At 41.7% G+C, this 24,822-nt stretch overlaps 1 protein-coding gene across 3 annotated transcripts in view; it reads right to left on the minus strand.

The window, feature by feature from the left end:
• The window catches only part of LOC134344581 (F-box/LRR-repeat protein 6-like), a 50,994-nt gene that overhangs the window by 20,952 nt on the left and 5,220 nt on the right, over positions 1-24,822 (minus strand). For all 3 annotated transcript variants that reach the window (XM_063044642.1, XM_063044643.1, XM_063044644.1), the window contains exons 3-5: positions 22,918-23,076; positions 19,641-19,704; positions 3,701-3,832 (exon numbers count right to left, since the gene is read on the minus strand). In XM_063044642.1, coding sequence (XP_062900712.1) covers positions 3,701-3,832; positions 19,641-19,704; positions 22,918-23,076 — 355 coding nt within the window. The remainder of the gene's footprint in view (positions 1-3,700; positions 3,833-19,640; positions 19,705-22,917; positions 23,077-24,822) is intronic.

Below are 24,822 nucleotides of genomic sequence, written 5' to 3' on the forward strand. Positions count from 1 at the left end.
ATCCTTGCCATGAAGTCGTCCCTCAGCCCCCTTTCCCTTCTCACCATAAACTTTTGACTTCTGGATTTTGATGAGGGAAAAGAGGTTACAGGGAAATGAGGGGCGGGGAGAATGGGATTGTTCTGAGAGCTGGCATTGACTCAATGGGTCAAATTGCCTCATTCTATATATGAAATACCTCCAACTATTTATACTTTATTGTCGCCAAACAATTGATACTAGAACGTACAATCATCACTGCGATATTTGATTCTGCACTTCCCGCTCCCTGGATTACAAATATTAAATATTAAAAATAGTAGAAATTAGTAAATATTAAAAATTTAAATTATAAGTCATAAATAGAAAATAGAAAAATGAGAAGTAATGTAGTGCAAAAAAACCGAGAGGCAGGTCCGGATATTTGGAGGGTACGGCCCAGTTCCAGGTCAGGATCCGTTCAGCAATCTTATCACAGTTGGAAAGAAGCTGTTCCCAAATCTGGCCGTACGAGTCTTCAAGCTCCTGAACCTTCTCCCGGAGGGAAGAGGGACGAAAAGTGTGTTGGCTGGGTGGGTCGTGTCCTTGATTAGCCTGGCAGCACTGCTCCGACAGCGTGCGGTGTAAAGTGAGTCCAAGGACGGAAGATTGGTTTGTGTGATGTGCTGTGCCATGTTCACGATCTTCTGCAGCTTCTTTCGGTCTTAGACAGGACAGCTTCCATACCAGGTTGTGATGCACCCTAGAAGAATGCTTTCTACGGTGCATCTATAAAACTTAGTGAGGGTTTTAGGGGACAGGCCAAATTTCTTTAGTTTTCTCAGGAAGGTGCTGGTGGGCCTTCTCGGCAGTGAACTCTGCTTGGTTGGACCAAGTCAGGTCATTTGTGATATTGACCCCGAGGAACTTAAAGCTTTTGACCTGTTCCACTTGGGCACCACCAATGCAAATTGGGTCATGCAGTCCGCTACTCCTCCTGAAGTCAACAACCAATTCCTTCGTCTTGCTGACATTGAGGGATAGGTTATTGTCTTCGCACCATGCCACCAGGTTCTTAATTTCCTCTCTGTACTCAAACTCATCATTACCCGAGATACGGCCTACAATTGTTATGTCATCAGCAAACTTATATATTGAGTTTGATGGAAACTTGGCTACACAATCATGGGTGAACAGTGAGTACAGCAGGGGGCTGAGTACACAGACTTGTGGGGCACTGGTGCTCAGAGTGATTGTAGAGGAGAGCTTGTCTCCTATTTTTACAGCCTGGGTCCTGTCTGGGAGGAAGTTGAAGATCCAGCTGCAGATCTGAGTGCTAAGGCCCAGGTTCCGGAGCTTAGGAATCAGTTTATTTGGAATGATGGTAATAAAGGCAGAGCTGTAGTCAATGAAAAGGAGGCTTACGTATGCATCTTTATTCTCCAGGTGTTCTAAGGAGGAATTTCTGTTATTGTTTCAGTAAAATATAACATTTATTGTCCCGAAAGCTCTGGGTGACCTAGCAGGAAGGACAGCAGAGCAGCAATGGCTGGAGTTTCTGTGAAAAATGAAGGAAGTGCAAGACAGAAATATCCCAAATAAGAAGAAATTTTCAAATGGAAGGAGGACACTATCATGGCTGACAAGTGAAGTCAGAGCCAAAGTAAAAGCAAAAGAGACGGCATACAAGGAAGCCAAAGCTAGTGGGAAGATAGAGGATTGGGAAGCTTTTAAAAACTTGCAGAAGGACACTAAGGAGATCATTCGGAAGGAAAAGATGAATTAGGAAAGGAAGCTGGCAACTAATATCAAAGAAGATACTGAAAGCTTTTTGAAGTATATAAAGGGTAAAAGAGAGTCAAGGGTAGATATAGGACCAATTAGAAAATGATGCTGGAGATATTGTAATGAGAGACACAAAGGAACTGAATGCATATTTTGCAACAGTCTTCCCAGTGGAAGATATCTGCAGTATACCAGACATTCAGGAGTGTCAGGGAAGTGAAGTATGTGCAGTGAAAATTACGACTGAGAAAGTGCTCAGGAAGCTTAATGGTCTGAGGGTGGATAAATCTCCTGGACCTGATGGATTCTGAAGGAAGTAGCTGCAAAGATTGCACAGGCATTAACAATGATCTTTCAAGAATCGAATAGATTCTGGCATTGTACCGGACGACTGGAAAATTGCAAATGTTACTCTGCTATTTAAGAAGGGTGGGAGGCAGCAGAGAGTAACCTTAGATCTGTTAGCCTGACATCAGTGGTTGGAAGGTTGTTGGAATCGATTGTGAGGGATGAGATTATGGAGTACCTGGAGGCACATGACAAGATAGGCCAAAGCCAGCATGGTTTCCTGAAAGGAAAATCCTGCCTTACAAACCTACTACAATTTTTTGACGAAATTACAAGCAGGGTAGAGAAAGGAGATGCAGTAGATGTGGTGTACTTGGATTTTCAGAAGGCCTTTGACAAGGTGCCACACTTGAGGCTGCTTAGCAAGATAAGAGCCCATGGAATTACAGGGAAGTTACTAACATGGGAGGAGCATTGGCTGATCGGCAGAAAACAGACAGTGGGAATAAAAGGATCCTATTCTGGCTGGCTGCCGGTTACCAATGGAGTTCCACAGGGGTCGATGTTGGGACTGCTGCTTTTTACGATGTATGTCAATGATTTGGACTATGGGATTAATGGATTTGTGGCTAAATTTGCCGATGATGCAAAGATAGGTGGAGGAGCAGGTAGTCTTGAAGAAACAGAGAGACTTAGATAGTTTAGGGGTAAGGGCAAAGAAGTGGCAAATGAAATACAGCATTGGAAAGTGTATGGTCATGCACTTTGATGGAAGAAACAAACAGGCAAACTATTATTTAGATGGGGAGAGAATTCAAAATGCAGACATACAAAGGGGCTTGGGAGTCCTTGTGCAGGATACTCTAAAGGTTAACCTCCAGGTTGAGTTGGTTGTGAAGAAGGCGAATGCAATGTTGGCATTCATTTCTAGAGGTAGAGAATATAAGAGCAGGGATGTGATATTGAGGCTCTATAAGGCACTCATGAGACCACACTTGGAGTATTGTATGCAGTTTTGGGCTGCTTATTTTAGAAAGGATATACTGACATTGGAGAAGGTTCAGAGAAGATTCACGAGAATGATTCCAGGAATGAAAGGGATACCTTATGAGGCATGTCTAGCAGCTCTTGGGCTGTACTCCCTGGAGTTCAGGAGAATGAGGGGGGATCTCATAGAAACATTCCGAACGTTAAAGGACCTGAACAGATTAGATATGACAAAGTTATTTCCCATGGTAGGGGAGTCTAGGACAAGAGGGCTTAACTTCAGGATTGAAGGACATCCATTTAAAACAGTGATGCAGAGAAATTACTTTAGTCAGAGGGTGGTAAATCTGTGGAATTTGTTGCCAAGAGAGGCTGTGGAGACCAAGTCATTGGGTGTATTTAAGGCAGAGATAGATATGTTCTTGATTAGCCAAGGCATCAAAGGGTATGGGGAGAAGGCAATGGAGGGGGGATAACTGGAAGAATTGGATCAGCCCATAATTGAATGGCAGGGCAGACTCGATGGGCCGAACAGCCTAACTCTGCTCCTAGATCTTATGGTCTATAGCTTGCTAAGTGGCATGGTTCATTGGGTGGAAGGACCTGTTTTGCACTGTATCTCTAAATAAATAACCGGGGAATTCATTCACAACTCAGCTGCAAAAACTTTCAAACGTCTTACCACTGAATGCTGTAGATTCAGACTTTCCAGCTTCTGGGAATGGGTAGCCAGCGCTTCAAAGACATCGGATGAGACACCATTACAGTTGGTCAGTCGCAAGGAGGTTAAGTGAGGACAGGACTCAGCGACAGCCTGGGGAGAGATGGTGATATTCTAAGAACAATGGAATAACTTAGTCTCTACATCTTAAGTACAACTCATGTTATCAGCATTGCTTGTTTATTTATTTATTTATTATTAGTACTTGCACTTTGTCTTTTGTGCATTAGTTGTTTGTCTGCCTTTGTGTGTAATTTTTCATTGATTCGATTGTACTTTCAGATTCGAAATGTTTAATGTCATTTCCAGTAGACAAATGTAAAGAAGAATGAAGTAATTGTTACTCTGGATCCGATGCAGAACAAAAATAACTCAATAGGATAAAAAAACACAATCAATATAAATACATAACATGTCCGATGTAAATAGATTGATTGTATTCTTTGTTCTACTGTGAATGCCTGCAAGAAAATGACTCTCAGGATAGGACAAGTACATTGAAAATAAATTTACATTGAACTCAACACTGCTCTCAAATCAAACAGAATTAGAGTGCATAAAACAGATTTACTGGAGTCTCCATGAACGAGAGATTTCAGTGACAACATCAGACTGGAGAAGCTGGTCCTGTCTCCTTGGAACAAAAAGAATGGAAGGAAATTTAAATTGGTAACTTGGTTTATTATTGTCACAGTTTCCATAGAATCATAGAACACTACAGCACAGAAAAAAGGCCATTCGGCCCTTCTAGTCTGTGCCGAAACTTTATTCCACTAGTCCCATTGACCTGCACCCAGTCCATAACCCTCCAAACCTCTCCCATCCATGTATCTATCCAATTTATTCTTAAAACTTAAGAGTGAGCTCGCATTTACCACATCAGATGGCAGCTCGTTCCACACTCCCACCACTCTCTGAGTGAAGAAGTTCCCCTTAATGTTCCCCCTAAACCTTTCCCCTTTCACCCTAAAGCCATGTCCTCTCGTATTTATCTCTCCTAATCTAAGTGGAAAGAGCCTACTCACATTTACTCTGTCTATACCCCTCATAATTTTGTAAACCTCTATCAAATCCCCCCTCATTCTTCTACACTCCAAGGAATAAGGTCCTAACCTGTTCAATCTTTCCCAGTAACTCAACTCCTGAAGACCCAGTAACATCCTAGTAAATCTTCTCTGCACTCTTTCAATCTTACTGATATCCTTCCTATAGTTAGGTGAGCAGAACTGCACACAATACTCCAAATTTGGCCTCACCAATGTCTTATACAACCACACCATAACATCCCAACTCCTATACTCAATACTTTGATTTATGAATGCCAGGATGCCAAAAGCCTTCTTTACAACCCTGTCTACCTGTGACGCCACTTTCAGGGAATTATGCATCTGAACTCCCAGATCTCTTCGTTTCTCCACACTCCTCAGTGCCCTACCATTTACTGTGTATGTCCTACCCTGATTTGTCCTTCCAAAATGCAACACCTCACACTTGTCTGCATTAAATTCCATCTGCCATTTTCTGGCCCATTTTTCCAGTTGGTCCAGATCCCTCTACAAACTTTGAAAGCCTTCTTCGCTGTCCACAACGCTTCCAATCTTAGTGTCATCGGCAAACTTGCTGATCCAATTTACCATATTATCATCTAGATCATTGATATAGACAACAAACAACAATGGTCCCAGCACAGATCCCTGAGGCATACCACTAGTCACAGGCCTCCAGTCTGAGAAGCAATCATCCACTACCACTCTCTGTCTTCTCCCACACAGACCTTTCCATGCTTACCTAGTGTCTGAACCTTCTGAACTAACCTCCCATGTGGGACCTTGTCAAAGGCCTTACTAAAGTCCATGTAGACAACATCCACAACCTTTCCTTCATCTACCTTCTTGGTAACCTCCTCGAAAAACTCTACAAGATTCGTTAAACACACACAAAGCCATGCTGACTATCCTTAATCAGCCCTTGGCTGTCCAAATACTTGTATATCTGATCTCTCAGAACACCTTCCAATAATTTACCTACTACTGATGTCAGGCTTACCAGCCTGTAATTACCCAGTTTACTTTTGGAGCCTTTTTTAAACAACGGAACAACATGAGCTACCTGCCAATCCTCCGGCACCGCACCCGTGGCTAAGGACATTTTAAATATTCCTGCCAGGGCCCCTGCAATTTCTACACTAGTCTCTCTCAAGGTCCAAGGAAATATCATGTCAGGCCCGGGGGATTTATCTACCTTTATTCGCTGTAAGGCAGCAAGCACCTCCTCCTCTTTAATCTCTATATGTTCTATGACACTACTGCTTGTTTCCCTTCCTTCCATATACGCTATGCCAGTTTCCTGAGTAAATACTGATGCCAAAAAACTGTTTAAGATCCCCCCATCTCATGAGGCTCCACACATAGACGACCACTCTGATCTTCTAGGGGACTAATTTTATCCCTTACTATCCTTTTACTCTTAATATACTTGTAGAAACCCTTCTGGTTTACCTTCACACTATCTGCCAAAGCAACCTCATGTCTTCTTTTTGCCTTCCTGATTTCCTTCTTTCGTATTTTCTTACATTTTCTATACTCTTCCTCATTTGTTCTTTGTTGCCTATACCTGCTATACACCTCTCTTTCTTAACCAGATCGCCAATATCCCTTGAAAACCAAGGTTCCCTGTGCCTGTTAACTTTGCCTTTAATCCTGGCAGGAACATGCAAACTCTGCACTCTCAGAATTTCGCCTTTGAAGGCCTTCCACTTACTGAACACATCCAAGGTACGGTACAGTAAAAAACGTATCCTGCGTACTGTTCATACAGATCAATTCACTTAACAGCGTATTGAGGTACAACAAGAGAAAACTTCAAATATACAAGAAGTATAAGTCAAGTGGGCACCCACATACTTTTTCCTAGGGTAGAAATGGCTAATATCAGGGGGCACAATTTTAAGGTATAGGATGGATGTCAGAGGTAGGTTTCTTACACAGGGAGTGACACACACAGAATGCTGGAGGAACTCAGCAGGCCAGGCAGCATCTAAGGAAATGAGTGAACAGTCAACCTTTTGGCTGAGACCCTTCATATTCTCGGCCTGAAACTGTAACTGTTCACTTTTTTCCATAGATGCTGCCTAGCCCTGCTGAGTTCCTCCAGCATTATGTGTGTATTACTTTGGATTTCCAGCATCTGCAAACTTTCTGTTGTTTGTGGTTACAAAGAGTGGCAGATGCGTGGAACACACTGCTGGGGTGTTGGCAGAGGAAGGTACATTTGGTACATTTAACAGTACAAACATAAGACACAGATGAAGAATTAGGCCAATCGGCCCATCGAATCTGCTCTAGCAGTCCATAATGGCTGATTTATTATCCCTCTCAACCTCATTCTGCTGCCTTCTGCCCATAACCTTTGACACCCTGACTGATCAAGAACCTATCAACCTCTGCTTTAAATAAACCCAATGAACTGGCCTGCACAGCTGTCAGTGGCAACAAATTCCACAGATTCATCACCCTTTCTCAGTCAATCTATTTTCATAAGACAAGTTCTCTAACCCAGGCAGTATTCTGGTAAATCTCTTCTGTACCCTCTCTAAAGCTTCCACATCCTTCCTACGATGAAGCAACTAGAACTGAACACAAACTGTTACGTATATGTGGGTTTTGACTAAAGAAAAGATGGCTGGAGTTGCTTAGCACTTTTGTGCCAGGGTGTTTACTTGGTGCATCAAAAAAAAAATCAAACTTATAAAAATCACGAAAAGAAATCTGCCAATATTTACAAAAGATATCTACCAGAATAGCTCCATACTATTTTCAGTGTGAACTCCTAGCAGCTCGATCTCTTCCAGCTACTGACAGCAATCAGCTCCGTTATTTTTTTTAGACACAGGGACATACCATCTTTAATTCAGCAGAAAATCCTACAAAAGGTAGTGGATTCAGCCCAGTACATCATGGGTAAAACCCTCCCAACCATTGAGCACATCTACATGAAACGCTGCCATAGAAAAGCAGCATCTATCATCAAAGATCCTCACCACCCAGACCATGCTCTTTTCTCACTACTGCCATCAGGTAGAAGGTAGAAGCACCTCAGGACTTGCAAGGGAATAACTACACTCAGATACCATTCTATAGGTTTGCTAAGTATGCCTGCAGAGAAAGAATCTCAGGATTGAATGTGCTCTGAAATAAATTTTACTTTGAACTTTGAATTAAAATATGATGCACCCACAATGTAGTTACAATCATATTACAAAATAAGAAGTAGCTACCTTAAATACAGTATACAAACAACATATACATATTTTCATATCCCCATTACCAAAGAAATAGAATATTCCACAGTGTATGGTGGGAAGGGCACCATAAAGCCAACCCTTTACTAGAATATACTGGGGGGGGGGAGACACTGAGGTGCGCACTCTCAGCACCTTAACAACAGCATGACAAAGTAATGTTTGTATGTTTATAAATGTGCATATGTACGGAGTGCATTTACCAAGTGCTCTCCATCAGACAAACCCTTCCCGTAGGTTCAAGAACAGCTAATTCCTTTAGACCATTCGGTTCTTAAACATCTAGCTCAAGCCTAATCATTACAATACTGACCACTTTGCAATAAAAAGGACTTCTTTTTGTTTTAATTGAGTTCTTTCTTCTAAAAATTGAGCAGTTTATGATTTAATTGTAAGCACTCTTTATGTGATGCTATGTGACTGTGGTGCTGTTCTGTTTTTTATTGCACCTGTACAGGCATGTACATTTGACAATGAACTCAAAGTTAATTCTCAACAACACATCTATATTTCAAGATTAGTTTCATTTGTCTATCACATGTACATTGAAACGTACATCAAATGCAAGTATCGCATTTCACTGTTTCAATGTACATGTGACAAATAAAGCTCATCCTAGTACCTGAAATGTGTCATTTGCATCAATGGCCAACATAGTCCGAGCACGTGCTGGGGGCATCCAGCAAGTGTCACCACATCTCCAGCAAGATCAGAGCATGCCCATGACTTACCAACCCCACCAATTTCAGATTCCCTCACTGCAACTTCACCATCCAGTACAGATGTACCGTGGAGGGCATTCTGACTTTGTGCAAGAAACGCATATCAGAATGGGCGATCAAAATAGTTTTTTTTAAATGTGGAAGTGCCTTCAATATCATGCTACTCGTCAAAATAAAACAAAGGGAGTATCTATTTTTAATAAACCTAATATTTTATTTATCCAAGAAGACATTGTGTCAGATACTAATGGTAGATTTTTAATTGTCAAAGGAACAATTTGTAATAGAAAAATTGTCCTGGTTAATCTAATGTACATGATCCTTTTTTTTAAAAACGTATTTGGTTTATTGCCAGATTTAAATGAATATATGTTGTTAATGAGTGGTGATTTTAACTGTTGTTTAAATCCTTTGATTGACAAGAGTTCAACCAATCAGCGGCTTCCAAGTTATTCAGCATCACTTATTAACTCTTTTTTAATCGGTTATGGTCTGGTCAAAATTTGGAGACATCTACATCCTAATGACAGAGATTATTCCTTTTATTCACATGTTCACAAAAAATATTTGAGAATCGATTATTTTATAGCTGATTTCTGATTTTTGTCCGAAGTCCAGAAATGCGAATATGATGCTATGATTGTTTCGGATCATGAGCCTTTAAGCTTAGCTTTTGAATTGAATGATGTTGGTATTGCAAGCCTGCCTTGGCGTTTTCCAGAAAATTTATTACAAAGTTTGGACTTTGTCAAATTTATTGAGACTCAGATAAAAGATTTTTTTCTTTTTAACAATACGGGAGATGTGTCGAAATTGATTATATGGGATACATTTAAAGCATATTTGTGAGGTCAGATAATCTCCTATTTAGCTAAGCTTAAGAAACAGACAAAAATAGAGTTAGATAAGATTTCAAAACAAATTAAAGATTTGGATAATATTTATGCAATCTCTCCTAACACTGATTTATTTAAACAAAGGGTTGAACTCATCACAATATAATTTACTATTAACTTATCCTATTGAAAGAAATTTGCTTAAATTGAAAAGTCAATTTTATGTGTTTGGAGATAAAAATAATAAGCTATTCGTCGTGGTTATCCCTCGAGGTTGAGGATGATGGTCTTCGTTCTGTTGATCTACTTATGGGCTCTCAAGTGGCTTATGAGTCCAATCTTGGAAAATAAGCTATGAGCATCTTAATTAAAAACAGCTAGAGCTAAAAGACAAATTTTAAAAATTTGTAAGGGAGACAGTAGTTTAGCTTGAAATTATGAAGACATTAATAAAATTTTTCAAGACTTTTACATTGAAGTTTATAAATCTCAGTTTCTAGTTGATCCTTCTAAGATGAATGCCTTTTTACAAAAAACACACATAAAAGTTGCTGGTGAACGCAGCAGGCCAGGCAGCATCTGGCCGAGACCCTTCGTCAGGACTGCGTTCACCAGCAACTTTTATGTGTGTTTCTTGAAATTCCACCATCTGCAGATTTCCTCGTGTTTGCCTTTTGGCAAAAGATTGATTTTCCTAGAATTTCTTTTGAAGATCAATAAACTCTTGATACTCCTATTACTGAAAAAGAAATTCAGAAAGCTATTCTTTCAATGCAATGTGGTAAAGCTCCTGGATTTGATGATTATTCTGTAGGATTTTATAAAAAATTTGAAAAATTGCTTTCTCCATACATGTTGGAAACACAAAGAGTCTTTTTTGATAGGAGAGTTACCTCCCACATTTTATGAAGCTTCTATTTCTTTAATTCTTAAGAAAGATAAAGACCCTACTGACTACGCTTCATATAGACCTATTTCATTATTAAATGTGGATGCTAAAATTCTTTCAAAAATAATGGCTAATCGACTGGAGAATATTCCAGCTAAAATTATCTCTCAGGACCAAACAGGTTTTATAAAAGGCCGTTATTCCTTCTCTAATACTCGGAGACTGTTAAATGTTATATACTCACCCCTTTCTAAGACTCCCCAATATGTTGTTTCTCTTGATGCTGAAAAGGCATTTGAGAGTTGAATGGAAATATTTATTGAACCTTTTAGAGAAATTCTACTCTGGCACTAACTTTAATAAGTGGATTAGAATGATATATAAAAGCCCTATTGCTACTGTTATTACTAATAATTGCGGATCTCCTTTTTTTCGACTCTCGCGGGGTACGAGACAAGGATGTCTGTTAAGTCCACTGTTACTTAATTCGGAGCCGGAACCCTTGGCCATTGCACTTCGTGAAGCTAAAGATATCCATGGAATTTCCATAAATGGGACTATTCATAAGATCTCCCTTTATGCTGATGATCTTTTAGTTTATGTTTCAAATCCTGAAGAATCCATTCATAGTTTATTGAAATTATTAAATGAATTTGGAAAGTTTTCGGGATATAAATTAAACCTTCATAAAAGTGAATTATTTCCTCTAAATGATTCTGCTTCTATATATGATGACATTCCTTTTAAAGTTACGGACTCCCTTAAATATTTATGTATTATCATCACTAAAAATCACAGAGACCTTTATAGAGCTAACTTGGCTCCTTTAGTGGATTTTATGAAGCAATTATTTTGTAGATGGAATCCATTTACACTTTCATTAGCTAGCCAAATTCATGCAGTTAAAATGATGATTTTACCAAAATTTTTATGTATTTCAAAATATTCCTATTTTTTTAACTAAGAAATTTTTTGATCAGGTTGATTCTATTACTTCATCTTTTATTTGGAAAATATCATTTACAAAAATTAAAAAAGGATGGAGGTCTTGCTCTGCCCAATTTAAGAATGTACTATTGGGCTGTTAATATACTTTATATGTGTCCCTGGCTATATTGCGTTGATAAAAATGAACGACCACCTTTGGCTGATTTGGAATTGAAAGCTGTGAGACAATTTTACTTAACCTCGTTATTAGGAGCTTCTTCACCTGTACAACTGGCCAGAATTTCTAATCTAAATTTATATCCTATGATTGAGCAAGTTGTTACGAATTTGGTACCAGTTACGTAATTTTTTTAATCTCAAAAAATTTAACCTTCTTGGTTTAATTTATCGAAATTATTTATTTAAACCCTCATTAAGTGATCCTGCCTTTTTTCTTTGGAGGAATAAAGGAGTCTATTTCTTCATGGATCTGTTCCAAGAAGGCCAATTGATGTCTTTTGAGAAATTAGTAACTAAATACTCTCTCTCGTGAACACGAGGAATTCTGTAGATGTTGGAAATTCAAGCAACACACATCAAAGTTGCTGGTGACCACAGCAGGCCAGGCAGCATCTCCAGGAAGAGGTACAGTCGACATCTCGGCCCGAAACGTCGACTGTACCTCTTCCTAGGGATGCTGCCTGGCCTGCTGCATTCACCAGCAATTTTGATGTGTGTTACTCTCTCTTGTACTCACATTTCTTGCAATATCTTCAGGTCAGACATTTCTTACAAGAATATTTAAGTAATTTTCCATATATACAGGATTCTGACCTGGTAGACATTATGTTAAAAATGAATCCTTTAGTGAAAGGTTTTATTGGGAAAATTTATAATTTACTGTTACAACAGTATAATTACCCTTCACTTAAGATTAAGCAAGATTGGGAAAGAGAGCTTAACATGACCTTGATAACAGAGGATTGGTTGTGAATTTTGAAGTTGGTTAATTCTTCTTCGATTTGTGCCAGTCACTCTTTAATTCAATTTAAAATTGTACATCGTTACTCTTTGACAAAGGAGAGACTGTCTAAAATGTTTCCTAATGTTGATAGTTAGTGTGATAGATGTAAACCCGAGACAGCTACATTGACACCTATGTTTTGGTCGTGTTCTGTATTGAAACAGTTTTGGAAATCTATTTTCTCTACAATTTCTAAAGCTTTAAAAATTAATTTACAACCTAATAAATTCACAGTTTTGTTCAGTATAATCCATCAATATATTCATGGTATTTCTATATCAGACCAACCTGTAATTGCATTTGTTACATTATTGGCCAGAAGGGCTACTTTATTGAAATGGAAAGATGCCTCTGCTCCCACTTTGATACAATGGTTCCCTCAGGTCTTAGCTTGGAGAAAATCAGAAGTTGAACTTTTGATCCTCGATTTGACTTTGAGAAAAGGTGGAGTTCTTTTGCCCGCTTCAATCATCTGATTTGAGTTAATTAAGATGGTTTCCTTCTGATTCTTGTTTAAATAGATTTGAGTTGACAGATTGATGTTTTTCTTTTATGGAAGCTTATATGGCGTATAGCTCCGGGGTTGTGCTCCCAATGAGTTTTTTTTCTTTTCGTTTATTTTCGTTAGCAGGGTTTTTTTTGTTTTAGTTCGTGGGGGTTCTTTTTTCTTTCTTTTTTCCAAAAAACATTCTCAACACTTATTATTGATATATTGTTTAGCTTTGTTAATCAGCTATTTGGTAATTTAATTTCTTATTGTACATATTGACATGTTGACTTGATTACTTTAATTTTTTTTTCATTGATCTTCAATAATAATTAATAAAAAAGATTTAAAAATGAAAATCGAAGTAAACTGCAGAGAGCTGTAAAATTAGTCAGCTCCATCATGGGTACTAGCCTGCATAGTATCCAAGACATCTTTAAGGACGCTGCCTCAGAAAGACAGTATCCATAATTAAGGATTCCCACCACCCAGGACATGCTCTCTTCTCATTGCTACCATCAGGAAGGAGGTACAGAAGCCTGAATGCACACAATCAATGATTCAGGAACAAAATTCAAAGTTCAAAGTAAAATTTACTATCAGAGTTAATATATGCCATCACATACTATAAGACATAAGAGCACAAATAGGCCATTTGGCCCATCGAGTTTGTTCCACCATTCAGTCACGGCTGATCCTTTTCTTCCCCCTCCTCAGCCCCACTTCCCGGCCTTCTTCCCGTAGTCATAAATGCTGTGTCCAATCACGAACCTATCAAGCTCTGCCTTAAATACACCCAACAATCTGGCCTCCCCAGCTACCTGCGGTAACAAATTCCACAACTTCACCGCCCTCTGGCTCAAGAAATTTCTCTGCAGCACTGTTTTAAATGGACCCCCCTCTATCCTGAGCCTATGCCCTCTTGTCCTAGAGTCCCCCACCATGGGAAACATCCTTTCCACATCCAGTCTGTCTAGGCCTTTCAACATTCCAAAGGTTTCAATGAGATCCCCCTCATCCTTCTAAATGCCAGCAAGTACAGACCCAGAGCCATCAAACTTTCCTTGTAAAATAACACTTTTATTCCCAGAATCGTCCTTGTGAACCTCCTCTGAACCCTCTCCAATGCCAGGACATCATTTCTTAGATGAGGAGCCCCAAACTGTTCACAGTACTCAAGGTGAGTCCTCAGCACCACATCTTGCTTTTGTATTCTAGACCTCTTGAAATGTATACTAACATTGCATTTGCCTTCCTCACCACCAACTGAAACCTGCAAGTTAACCTTTACGGTGCTCTGCACAGACTCCCAAGTCCCTTTGCATCTCAGATTTTTGAATTTTCTAGCTTGCTTTCATATTTCAACTTTTCCCTCCTAATGATTCTTTTAGTTTCCCTCTGTAGGTTTTTAAAAAGCTTTCCAATCCTCTGTCTACTTGCTAATTTTGCTTTGCTGTATGCAATCCCTCTTGCTTTTACATTAGCTTTGACCTCCCTTGTCAGCCACCGTTGTACTATATTGGCATTTGAGTATTTCTTTGTTTTTGAAATTCATCTATCCTGCACCTTCTTCATTTTTCCCAAAAACTCACGCCAGTGCTGCTCTGCTGACATCCCTGCCAGCAGCTCCTTCCAATTTACTTTGGCCAACTCCTCTTTCATACCCCTGTAATTTTCTTTACTCAACTGCTACGTCAGACTTCACTTTCTCCCTATCAAATTTCAAGTTGAACTCTATCATATTGTGATCACTGTCGCTTCAGGGTTCTTTTACCTTAAGCTCCCTAATCACTTCCGGTTAATTACATAACACCCAAACCAGTATAGCTGATCTCCTAGTAGGCTCAATGACAAACTGCTCTAAAAAGTCATCTCATAGACATTCAACAAACTCACTCTCAAGATCCATTACCAACCTGATTCTCCCAATCGACCTGCATGTTGAAATTTCCCATGACTATCGTAACATTGCCCTTTTGACATGCCTTTTCAATTTCTTGTTGTAATCTGTGGTGCAGATCCCAGCTACTATTGGGAGGCTTGTACATAACTGCCATGAGGGTCATTTTACCGTAGCAGTTTCTTAACTCAACCTACAAGGATTCAACGTCTTCTGATCCTATGTTACATCTTTCTACTGATTTGATGCCATTCTTTACCAGCAGAGCCATGCCATCCCCTCTGCCTACCTTCCTATCCCTCCGATACAACGTGTAACTTTGGCTATTCTGCTCCCTTTAACCACAATTCAGTGATGTCCACATCATACCTGACAATTTGTAATACTGTAACTGGATCATCCACCTAAATTCTTATACTCCGTGCATTGAGATACAACACTTTGAGTACTGTATTTGCTACCCTTCTTGATTCTGCATCCCTAATGCACTGGTACTCACTCTGCTAGCTACAATTTTGTCCTATCATCTACCTGCCCTATCTTAAGTCTGACAGCAATCTTTGCTTTTTTACCATCCTTCTTATCCTGAGTCCCTTCACTCCAGTTCCACCCCCCCCCGTCAGATTAGATAAAACCCTCCCCAACAGCTCTAGCAAATTTGCCCGTGAGAATATCGGTCCCCCTTGGGTTCAAGTGCAACCCATCACTTTCGACAGGTCATACCTCCCCCAGGAGATCCCAATGATCCAAGAACCTGAAGCCCTGTCCCACTGCACCAGCATCTCAGCCACACATTATTCTGCCAAATTATCCCTTCTCTACCCTTATCTACCTTTAGCATGTCGCTGGCTACCTTTCTGCCTGGCTCTCCAAATTCTCTTTTCAGGACCCCTTTGCTTTTCCTTCCTATATCATTGGTACCAGTATGTACCAAGATATCTGGCTGCCCTCCCTCCCCCTCCAAAACGTTGTGGACGCGATCTGAGACATCCCTGGCCCTGGCACCTGGGAGGCAACATACCATTCGGGTATCCCATACACGTCCACAGAATCTCCTGTCTGTTCCACTGACTATTGACTCCCCTATCACTACCGCACCCCTTTTCTCCCTCCTTCCCTTCTGTGTCACAGACCCATGCTCAGTACCAGTAACCTGCAGTGGCATTCCCCTAGGAGGTCATACCCCACAACAGTATACTTACTTTTGAGGGGAATAGCCACAGGGGTGCTCTGCACTAACTGCCTATTTACATTTCCATTTCTGCTGACAATCACCCAGCTACTCACCTCCTGCAACTTAGGGGTGACTACTTCTCTGTACCTCCGATCAGTTATCTCCCCACTCCACTGTACAAGCTGAAGGACATCCAGCTGCTGCTCCAGATACTTAACACAGTCTCACCAATATCCAGTATGGAGAACACACAACAGCCATTTACCACACTAGATACAACGAGAGAGAAAAAAGGGAACCTTAACAGAAGCTTACCCAGAGCCAATGCCTCTTTGAGCCAAAGCCTGACACTCCTACTCTCACCACTGGCCTACTCTGCCCCAACAATGGCCATCCCTTTTGTACTTTTAAACTGCGAGAAACCTTGCTGCTGTGGCCTGCTCCTGCCACTGATTGTGCCACCAGAATGACCCTGAATACCACAAAGCTCCCCCTTTAAACAAGCGTTGCTGACCTGTGACAAACCACGTCGCTGTGGCCTGCTCCTGCCGCTGATTGGGCCACCGGAATACAACCTGAGATTCTCTTTCTGTGAGCATACTTAGCAAATCTATAGAACAGTAACTGTGAACAGGGTCAATGGACAACAAACTGCGTAAGTGCAGATATGAATAAATAGCAATAAATAATAAGCATGAAATAAGAAGACAAAAGAGTCCTTAAATGAGTGTAGTTACCTCCTTTCGTTCAAAAGCCTGATTGTTGAGGAGTAGTAGCTGTTCCTGAACCTGGTGGTATAACAGCTTTTTCCCCTCTGTCATCTGATTCCTGAATGGACATTGAACCCACGAACACTACCACACTACTTATTAAAATTTCTGTTTTTGCATTACTTATTTAATTTAACTATTTAATATACATACAGTACCTATAAAAACTATTCACACCCCCTTGGAAGTTTTCATGTTTTAGTTTTACAACATTGAATCATAGTGGATTTAATCTGGCTTTCTTGACACTGATCAACAGAGAAAGACACCTTTGTGTCAAAGTGAAAGCAGATTTCTACAAAGCGATCTAAATTAATTGCAAATATAAAACACAAAATAATTGATTGCATAAGTATTCACCTCTTTCAAGTCAGTATTTAGTAGATGTACCTTTGGTGGCAATAACAGGTAAAGATGGAATACAAAAGTAAGCCAGCCAATAATATTAAAGAGGATACTAAATATTTCTTCAGATACATAAAGTGTAAAAGAGAGGTGAGAGTGGATATCGGACTGCTGGAAAACAATGCTGAAATGATAGTAATAGGGGATGAACTGAATAAATGTTCTGCATGTCTTCACTGTTCATGTTGTGTAGTTAGATGTTCAGAAGGCCTTTGACAAGGTGCCACACATGAGGCTGCTTAACAAGCTACGAGCATGTGTATGACAGGAATGATTCTAGCATGAACAAGAACATAGAAATCTACTGCACGTTACAGGCTCTTTGGCCCATAATATTGTGCCGACCATGTAACCTACTCTTGAAACTGCCTACAATTTCCCTTCTGCATAGCCCTCTATTTTTCTAAACTCCATTTATCTATCCGAGAGTCTTTCAAAAGACCCTATTGTATCCACCCCTACAACCGTCGCTGGCAGTGCATTCTACACACCCACCACTGTGTGTGTGGAAAAACTTACCTCTGACATCCCCCTTGTACCTACTTCTAAGCAACTTAAAACTATGCCTCCTCGTGTTAGCCATTTCAGCCCTGGGAAAAAGCCTCTGGCTACCCACACGATCAATGCCTCTCGTCATCTTATACGTCTCTATCAGGTCACCTCTCATCCTCCGTCGCTACAAGGACAAGTTCACTCAACCCATTCTCATAAGGCATGCTCTCCAATCCAGGCAACATCCTTGTAAATGTTCTCTACACTCTCTGTCTACAGTATCCACATCCCTCCTGCAAGGAGGTGACCAGAACTGAACACAGTACTCTAAGTGGGGTCTAACTAAGGTTTTGTATAGCTGTAACATTACCTCACGGCTCTTAAACTCAATCCCACAGTTGATGAAGGCCAACACAACATATACCTTCTTAACAACACTGTCAACCTGCGCAGCATCTTTGAGAGTTCTATGGACACGGACCCCAAGATCTCGCTGATCCTCCACACTGCCAAGAATCTTACTATTAAAATGGCAAGTCTGATGACCATAAAGCTCAAATTTGGTTTAATCAGATCATAGAACTTTCTTCCAGCTGACTTCAGACTCCCACAAGCCTTCTGGCAAACTCTAGCTGAGATTTCATGTGAGTTTCTTTCAACAGTAGCTTTCCGTTTGCCACTCTCCCATAAAGCTGTGACTGGATGAGCACACGACCAACAGTTGTAGGTGCAGACTCTCCCATCTCAACCATAGAAGCTTGTAACTCCACCAGAGTTGTCATAGATCTCTTGGTGGCCTCCCTCACCAGTACCCCTCTTGCACAGTCACCCAGTTTTTGAGGATGGCCTGCTCTAGGCAGATTTACAGCTGTGCCATATTCTTTCCATTTCTTGATGATAGAATTAACTGTACTTCAAGAGAAATTCAGTGACTTGGAAATTTTCTTGTATCAATTTCCTGACTTGTGCTTCTTATAAACTTTTTGTGGAGTTGCTTCAAGTGTTCCTTTTGCCTTCGTGGTATGGTTTTTCTTAGGATACTGCCTCACCAGCAGTTGGACCTTCCAGATACAGGTGTATTTTTACTACAATCAATTGAAACACCTTGACTGCACACAATGATCTCCATTTAACTAATTAATTGACTCCTAAAACCAATTGGCTGCACCAGTGATGATTTGGTGTGGCATACTAAAAGAGGTGAATACTTATGCAATCAATTATTTTGTGTTTTATATTTGTAATTAATTTAAATCACTTTGTAGAGATCTGTTTTCCCTTTGAAACGCAAGTGTCTTTTTCTGTTGATCAGTGTCAAAAAAGCCAAACTAAATCCACGGAGATTCAATGTTCTAAAACAATAAAACATGAAGACTTCCAAGGGGGATGAATAGTTTTTATAGGCACTGTATATACACTTACTGTAATTGTTTTTATTTGCAATATTTATCACATATTGCACTGTACTGCTGCCACGAAATTAACAAATTTCATGACATATGCCTGTGATATTAAAACTGATTCTGATTCTGAGGTCATGGTCTGCTACCATCAGTAAGGTGGTACAGGAGCCTTAGAACCCACACCACCAGGTTCAGGAACAGTTATTACCCCTCAGCCACCAGGCTCTTGAACCAGAGAGGTTAACTTCAACTCAATTTCACTTACCCCAACATTGAACTTTTCCCACAACCCATGAACTCAGTTTTAAGGACTATACAACTTATATTCTTAATATTTATTGCTCATTTGTTTTTTCTTTTATTTCAGATTCGCACAACTTATTGTGTTTTGCACACTGGTTGTTTGTCCATTTCTGTCACGTGCGGGTTTTTCAATGAAGGGACTGTTCCATGTTTTATCTCAATAAAAAAAATTATGATGACATATAGGTACTTTAATAATAAGTTCTAAGGAGCCGAACTGAAACAAAGTGGTGCTGCTGATGTGACAGGAGAGGAAGTTACTGGCTTACCTTCAGGGTGTAACTCACTAGGTTGTTCCAGTGGCAGAGAGAGAACTCACGAAGTTGTGAAAACCTGTGTGTAAACAAGCACATCAACACAGATCAGTTGGCAACTTCTCTCTCTGTTCCCTTCCTCTATAGCAGGAAAGGAACCCGAATTCAGAGAACCAATAACTATCTACACATTAAACTCGTTTCACCGCATGTTTCTTATCAACTTGGGTAGCACAGCAAGCTATCACTCCGCCAGACGTAGGAGCAGAATTAGGCCATTCTGCCATTTATTTTCCCTTTCAATCCTGCCTTCTCCCCGTAACCTTTGATGCCTTTACTAGTTAGGTACCCATGAACCTCTGCCTTAAATATACCCAATAAATTGGCCTCCATAGCTTATAACAGTGGGATAGAAGCTGTCCTTGAGCTTGGTGGTACGTGTTTCCAGGTTTTTGCATCTTCTGCCCAATGGGAAAGGGAAGAAGAGAGAATGTCTGCCGAGGGGGGGGGGGTTGGTCATTGATTATGCTAGCCGCTTTATCAAATCAGCAAGTCCATGGAGGGAGGCTAGTTTCCATGATGTGCCAGGCTGCATCCCAAAGACATGGAGGTTGGTGGGGTGATTGGCGAGTGGTGGAATCTTGGGCAGGGAGAATCAAAAAATGGATCGGCAAGGACTCAGTGGGCCAAACGACCTTTGCTATTGTGTCTCTTACACAATGTGGGTAGTGGGTAGTGGCTCCATATGTGCTACTACAGGGCGTGACGACCCTGAATTACATGGGTCCTGGGCTCAGCTGGCTCCAGCTGATAGTACCCGGTATGGGCCCCTATCCAGGGTAACCGATCCCATTGCCTTGTGGGTATCTTCGGGAGAAGAGAAGGCTAAGGAGTAAACCCTACACAAATCCGGAGTGGAGCCCCTAAGGCGGTTGGATGACGTATCACGTCACCACCCGGCAGCTCCTGTAGCCAAGCTTCCCATTCCTTTGGACCACATCTGCGAGGCTGAGAGGGGGATCTTGATGTCTGGGCAGCCCAGGATCTCCAGTTTCATCGCCCAGGTCTGCGCCCCGGAGATGTCACTCCGGTGCTGCTGCAAAGCAGCAAAACCAACACGGGAGGCCTTCGTGTGCAGCAGCTGCGCCAAGGACTGCCGCTCAAGAATCGGCTTATTCAGCCACAGCCGACACTGTTCCACACCCAGTAGAGTCCTAAACCGGGCGCATCCATTGTCTACTTAGACAGACTGAGCCATTACTTACTTACAGAGGTAGAATCTAGGTAAGAGGGTTGATAGGAATAAGGAGAGAATAAAACAGGTGCAGGTAAAAATATAAAAATAGGTGCAGACCCAGTGGGCCATAGGATTATGTTTAAAATACCGTATGAATGTTTGAGGGCTCTGGGTCGGTACTCACTGGAGTTTAGAAGAATGAGGGGGAATCTAACTGAAACTTACCAAATATTGAAAGCCCTACATAGACTGGATGTGAGAGGATGTTTCCTATGGTGGGGAGTTTAGAACAGAGATGAGGGCGAATTTCTTTAGCCAGAGGGTGGTGAATCTGCATTTCCACTGACAGCTGCTGAGGCCAAGTCATTGCACAGAGTATATTAAAGTGGAGGCTGATAGGATCTTGATCAGTAAGGATGTCAAAGGTTAAGGTGAGAAGGAAGGCGAATGCGATTGAGAGGGATGGAATGATCAGCCATGATGGAATGGCGGACAAGGCTGGATGGGCTGAATGGCCAATTCTGCTCCTGTGTCCTATGGCTTTCAGAATCAGGTTTAATATCACATATATATGTTGTGAAATATGTTCACAACACACTGGAGGAACTCAGCAGGTCCAGCAGCATCCATGGAAACGATGAGTCGACGTTTCGGGCCGGAACCCTTCGTCAGGACTGAAGAGGGAAGGAGCAGAGGCCCTATAAAGAAGGTGGGGGGAGGTTGGGAAGGAGAAGGCTGGTAGGTTCCAGGTGAAAAACCAGTAAGGGGGAAGATAAAGGGGTGGGGGAGGAAAGGTGAAGGAGGAATCAGAGAAAACACAATAGGTAGTAGAAGGAGGCGAAACCATGAGGGAGGTGATAGGCAGCTGGGGGAGGGGGCAGAGTGAAATAGGGATGGGGAAGGGAGGGGAAGGGAATTACCGGAAGTTGGAGAATTTTATGTTCATACCAAGGGGCTGGAGACTACCTAGACGGTATATGAGGTGTTGTTCCTCCAACCTGAGTTTAGCCTCATGACACCTGGTCTCCTCTACTGCCATGATGAGGCTAAACTCAGATTAGAGGAGCAACACCTCATATACCGTCTAGGTAGTCCCCAGCCCCTTGGTATCAACATAGAATTCTTCAACTTCCGGTAATTCCCTCCCCCTCCCTTCCCCTATCCCTATTTCACTCTGCCCCCTCCCCCAGCTGCCTATCACTTCCCTCATGGTTCCGCCTCCTTCTACTACCCATTGTAATTTCCCATTCCTTCTTCACCTTTCCTGCCTACCCCCTCCCTGCCTCCCCTCCCCCACCCCTTTATCTTTCCCCTTACTGGTTTTTCACCTGGAACCTACCAGCCTTCTCCTTCCCACCCTCCTTCCACCTTCTTTATAGGGCCTCTGCCCCTTCCCTCTACAGTCCTGACGAAGGGTTCCAGCCCAAAGCGTCGACTCATCGTTTCCACAGATGCTGCCCAACCTGTTGAGTTCCTCCAGCGTGTTGTGAGTGTTGCTTTGATCCCAGCATCTACAGATTATTTTGTGTTTGTGAAATATGTTGTTTTGCGGCAGCAGCACAATGCAATACATAATAAATTACAATATGAAATATATACTGTACATAAAACAAATTAAGTAATACAAAAAGGGAGCAAAGGAAAAAGAAAAAAATAGTGAGTTTGTGTTCACTGTCCATTCAGAAACTGGATGGCAGAGAAGAAGCTGTTCCTGAAACATCGAATATGTGTCTTCAGGCTCCTGTACCTCCTCCCTGATGGTAGGAATGAGAAGAAGGCATGTCCTGGGAGACGGCGGTCCTAAATGACTGATGCCGCATTGCCCTTTAAAGACATCCTCTATACCCTCGTGGGGTATGACTCGATTACTCTGCAGACTTGCAGATCTTCTCCTGAAGTTTAAGTCCATTCAGAGACAGACCATTTCATCTCTGTTCATGGTACATCAGAGCCCTCACTTATGCCCCCCGGCTGAAAATACATCAGCTCTGACAATCCCAACCAGTCCTGTCGACCCCACTAATGACAACACTGGACCCTTTCGCCTTAACAAACCTGTTCTCTGTCAGCCAGCTTAATGTGTTCTGGATTTTTCGCTGAACCACAGGCTGCAGTTTCTTTCCAGGACTGGCCCAGCAGTGAGAGATGGTAACCCTGCGCCACAGTCTGGGGTTCTCAGCGGCTCCATTCCACAGCTGACACACTCGAGCCACTCTGTTTCAAAATGCAGGATGAAAGATCAGGTCAAAAGAACACCTCAGCCAAAAGATAGAGATCAGCTTTAACTGTCACATGTAAATCGAAATGCATTGAAACAGCTAACACAGTCCAAGGAAAAGGTGTGGCCTACAAATGTCGCACACTTCCAGTGCCAACAGAGCATGCCCATAGCTTACTAACTCTAACCTGTACATCTTTGGAATGGGGAAGGGAAGTGGAACACCTAGAGGAAACACACAGTCACACGGAGAATGTACAAGCTCCTTGCAGACAGTGATGGGAACCGAATCCCGACTGCTGGCGCTGTAAAGCACTGCGCTAACCACACTACCATGCCGCATATATCCAGTCTGTCACTCTCATTCTTGTTCTATCCAACTGTATGAAACAAAAATTTAAAATCATTATCCCACCTCCAACATCCAACCTCGAGCTCTCTCATGATCCTCCCACCTCCCAAATCCAGAGTACTCCCAAGTTCACTGACAGTACAGAACACCCAAAGGGTTAATCAACTAGTATAAACCTGGAGCACCACACACCAAATGCTGGAGGAACTCAGCAGGAAACATCTATGGAAATGAACATATGTGACATTTTGGGCTAAGACCCTTCATCAGGACTGAAAAGGAAGGGGGAAGACGCCAGAATAAGAAGGTGGCAGGGAGAGAAGGGAGGACAAGCTAGAAGGTAATAGATGAAGCCCAGTGGGTGGGAAAGGTGAAGAACTGGAGAAGCAGAAATCTGATAGGAGAGGACAGTGGACCACAGGAGAAAGGGAAGGAGGAGGTGATAGGTAGGTGAGAAGAGGTAAGGGGCCAGAGTTGGGTATAGAAGAGGGAAGGGAGAGGGGAAAAGAAAAAAATATGGAAAAAAAATTACAGAAGGAGAAATTGATGTTCATGCCATCAGGTTGGAGGCTCCAGACCTCCTCCACCCTGAGAGTGGCCTCATTGTGGCACACGTCAGAACAGGAATAGGGATAGGAATTAAAATGGTTGGTCACCAGCAATTTCTGCTTTTGGCGAATGGAGTGAGGTCCCCAATGTATACTGTAGGTGAGTGGTGGAATCGAAGGGGAGCTAATGGGAGTGCAGGGAGAATGAAATAGGATTGGGTGTGGGATTGGCATCAATGGCTGTTTAATGATTAGCACAGACATTGGGACAAAATTCCTGTCCTTGTCTAAATTCTGCACTCATCACCATCCACCTCCCATGGGAACTAGTTGCCACCCCACCCTCCATTCCTGTGTCCATCCATCTCCAAATCCCACTTTCATCAGCCCTACGCTCACATGCCACTAGTCACCACACATTCACATCAATACCTCAACACAGAACATAGAACAGTATACCACAGTACAGACCCTTTGGCCCACAATGTTGTGCTAAGATCAATCTAACCCTTCCCTCCCAATAATCCTCCATTTTTATGTCATCCATGTACCTAAGAGTTGAGAGTCAGAGTCATATAACACTACAGCACAGAAATGGGCCATTCAGCCCACCTAGTCCATGCCAAACTAATCTGCCTAGTCCATCGACCTGGACCCAGACTATAACCATCCATCCCCCTCCCAATCATGTACTTATCCAAATTTCTCTTAGGTGTTGAGTTTGAACCCACATCTACCACTTGCACTGGCAGTTTGTTCCACACTTTCACCACCTTCTGTGTGAAGTTCCTCCTCACGTTCCCCTTAAACATTTCACCTTTCACCCTTAACCTCTAATTCTA

Source organism: Mobula hypostoma, chromosome 3 (assembly GCF_963921235.1).
Source record: "Mobula hypostoma chromosome 3, sMobHyp1.1, whole genome shotgun sequence".
NCBI classification, from domain to species: Eukaryota; Metazoa; Chordata; class Chondrichthyes; order Myliobatiformes; family Myliobatidae; genus Mobula; species Mobula hypostoma.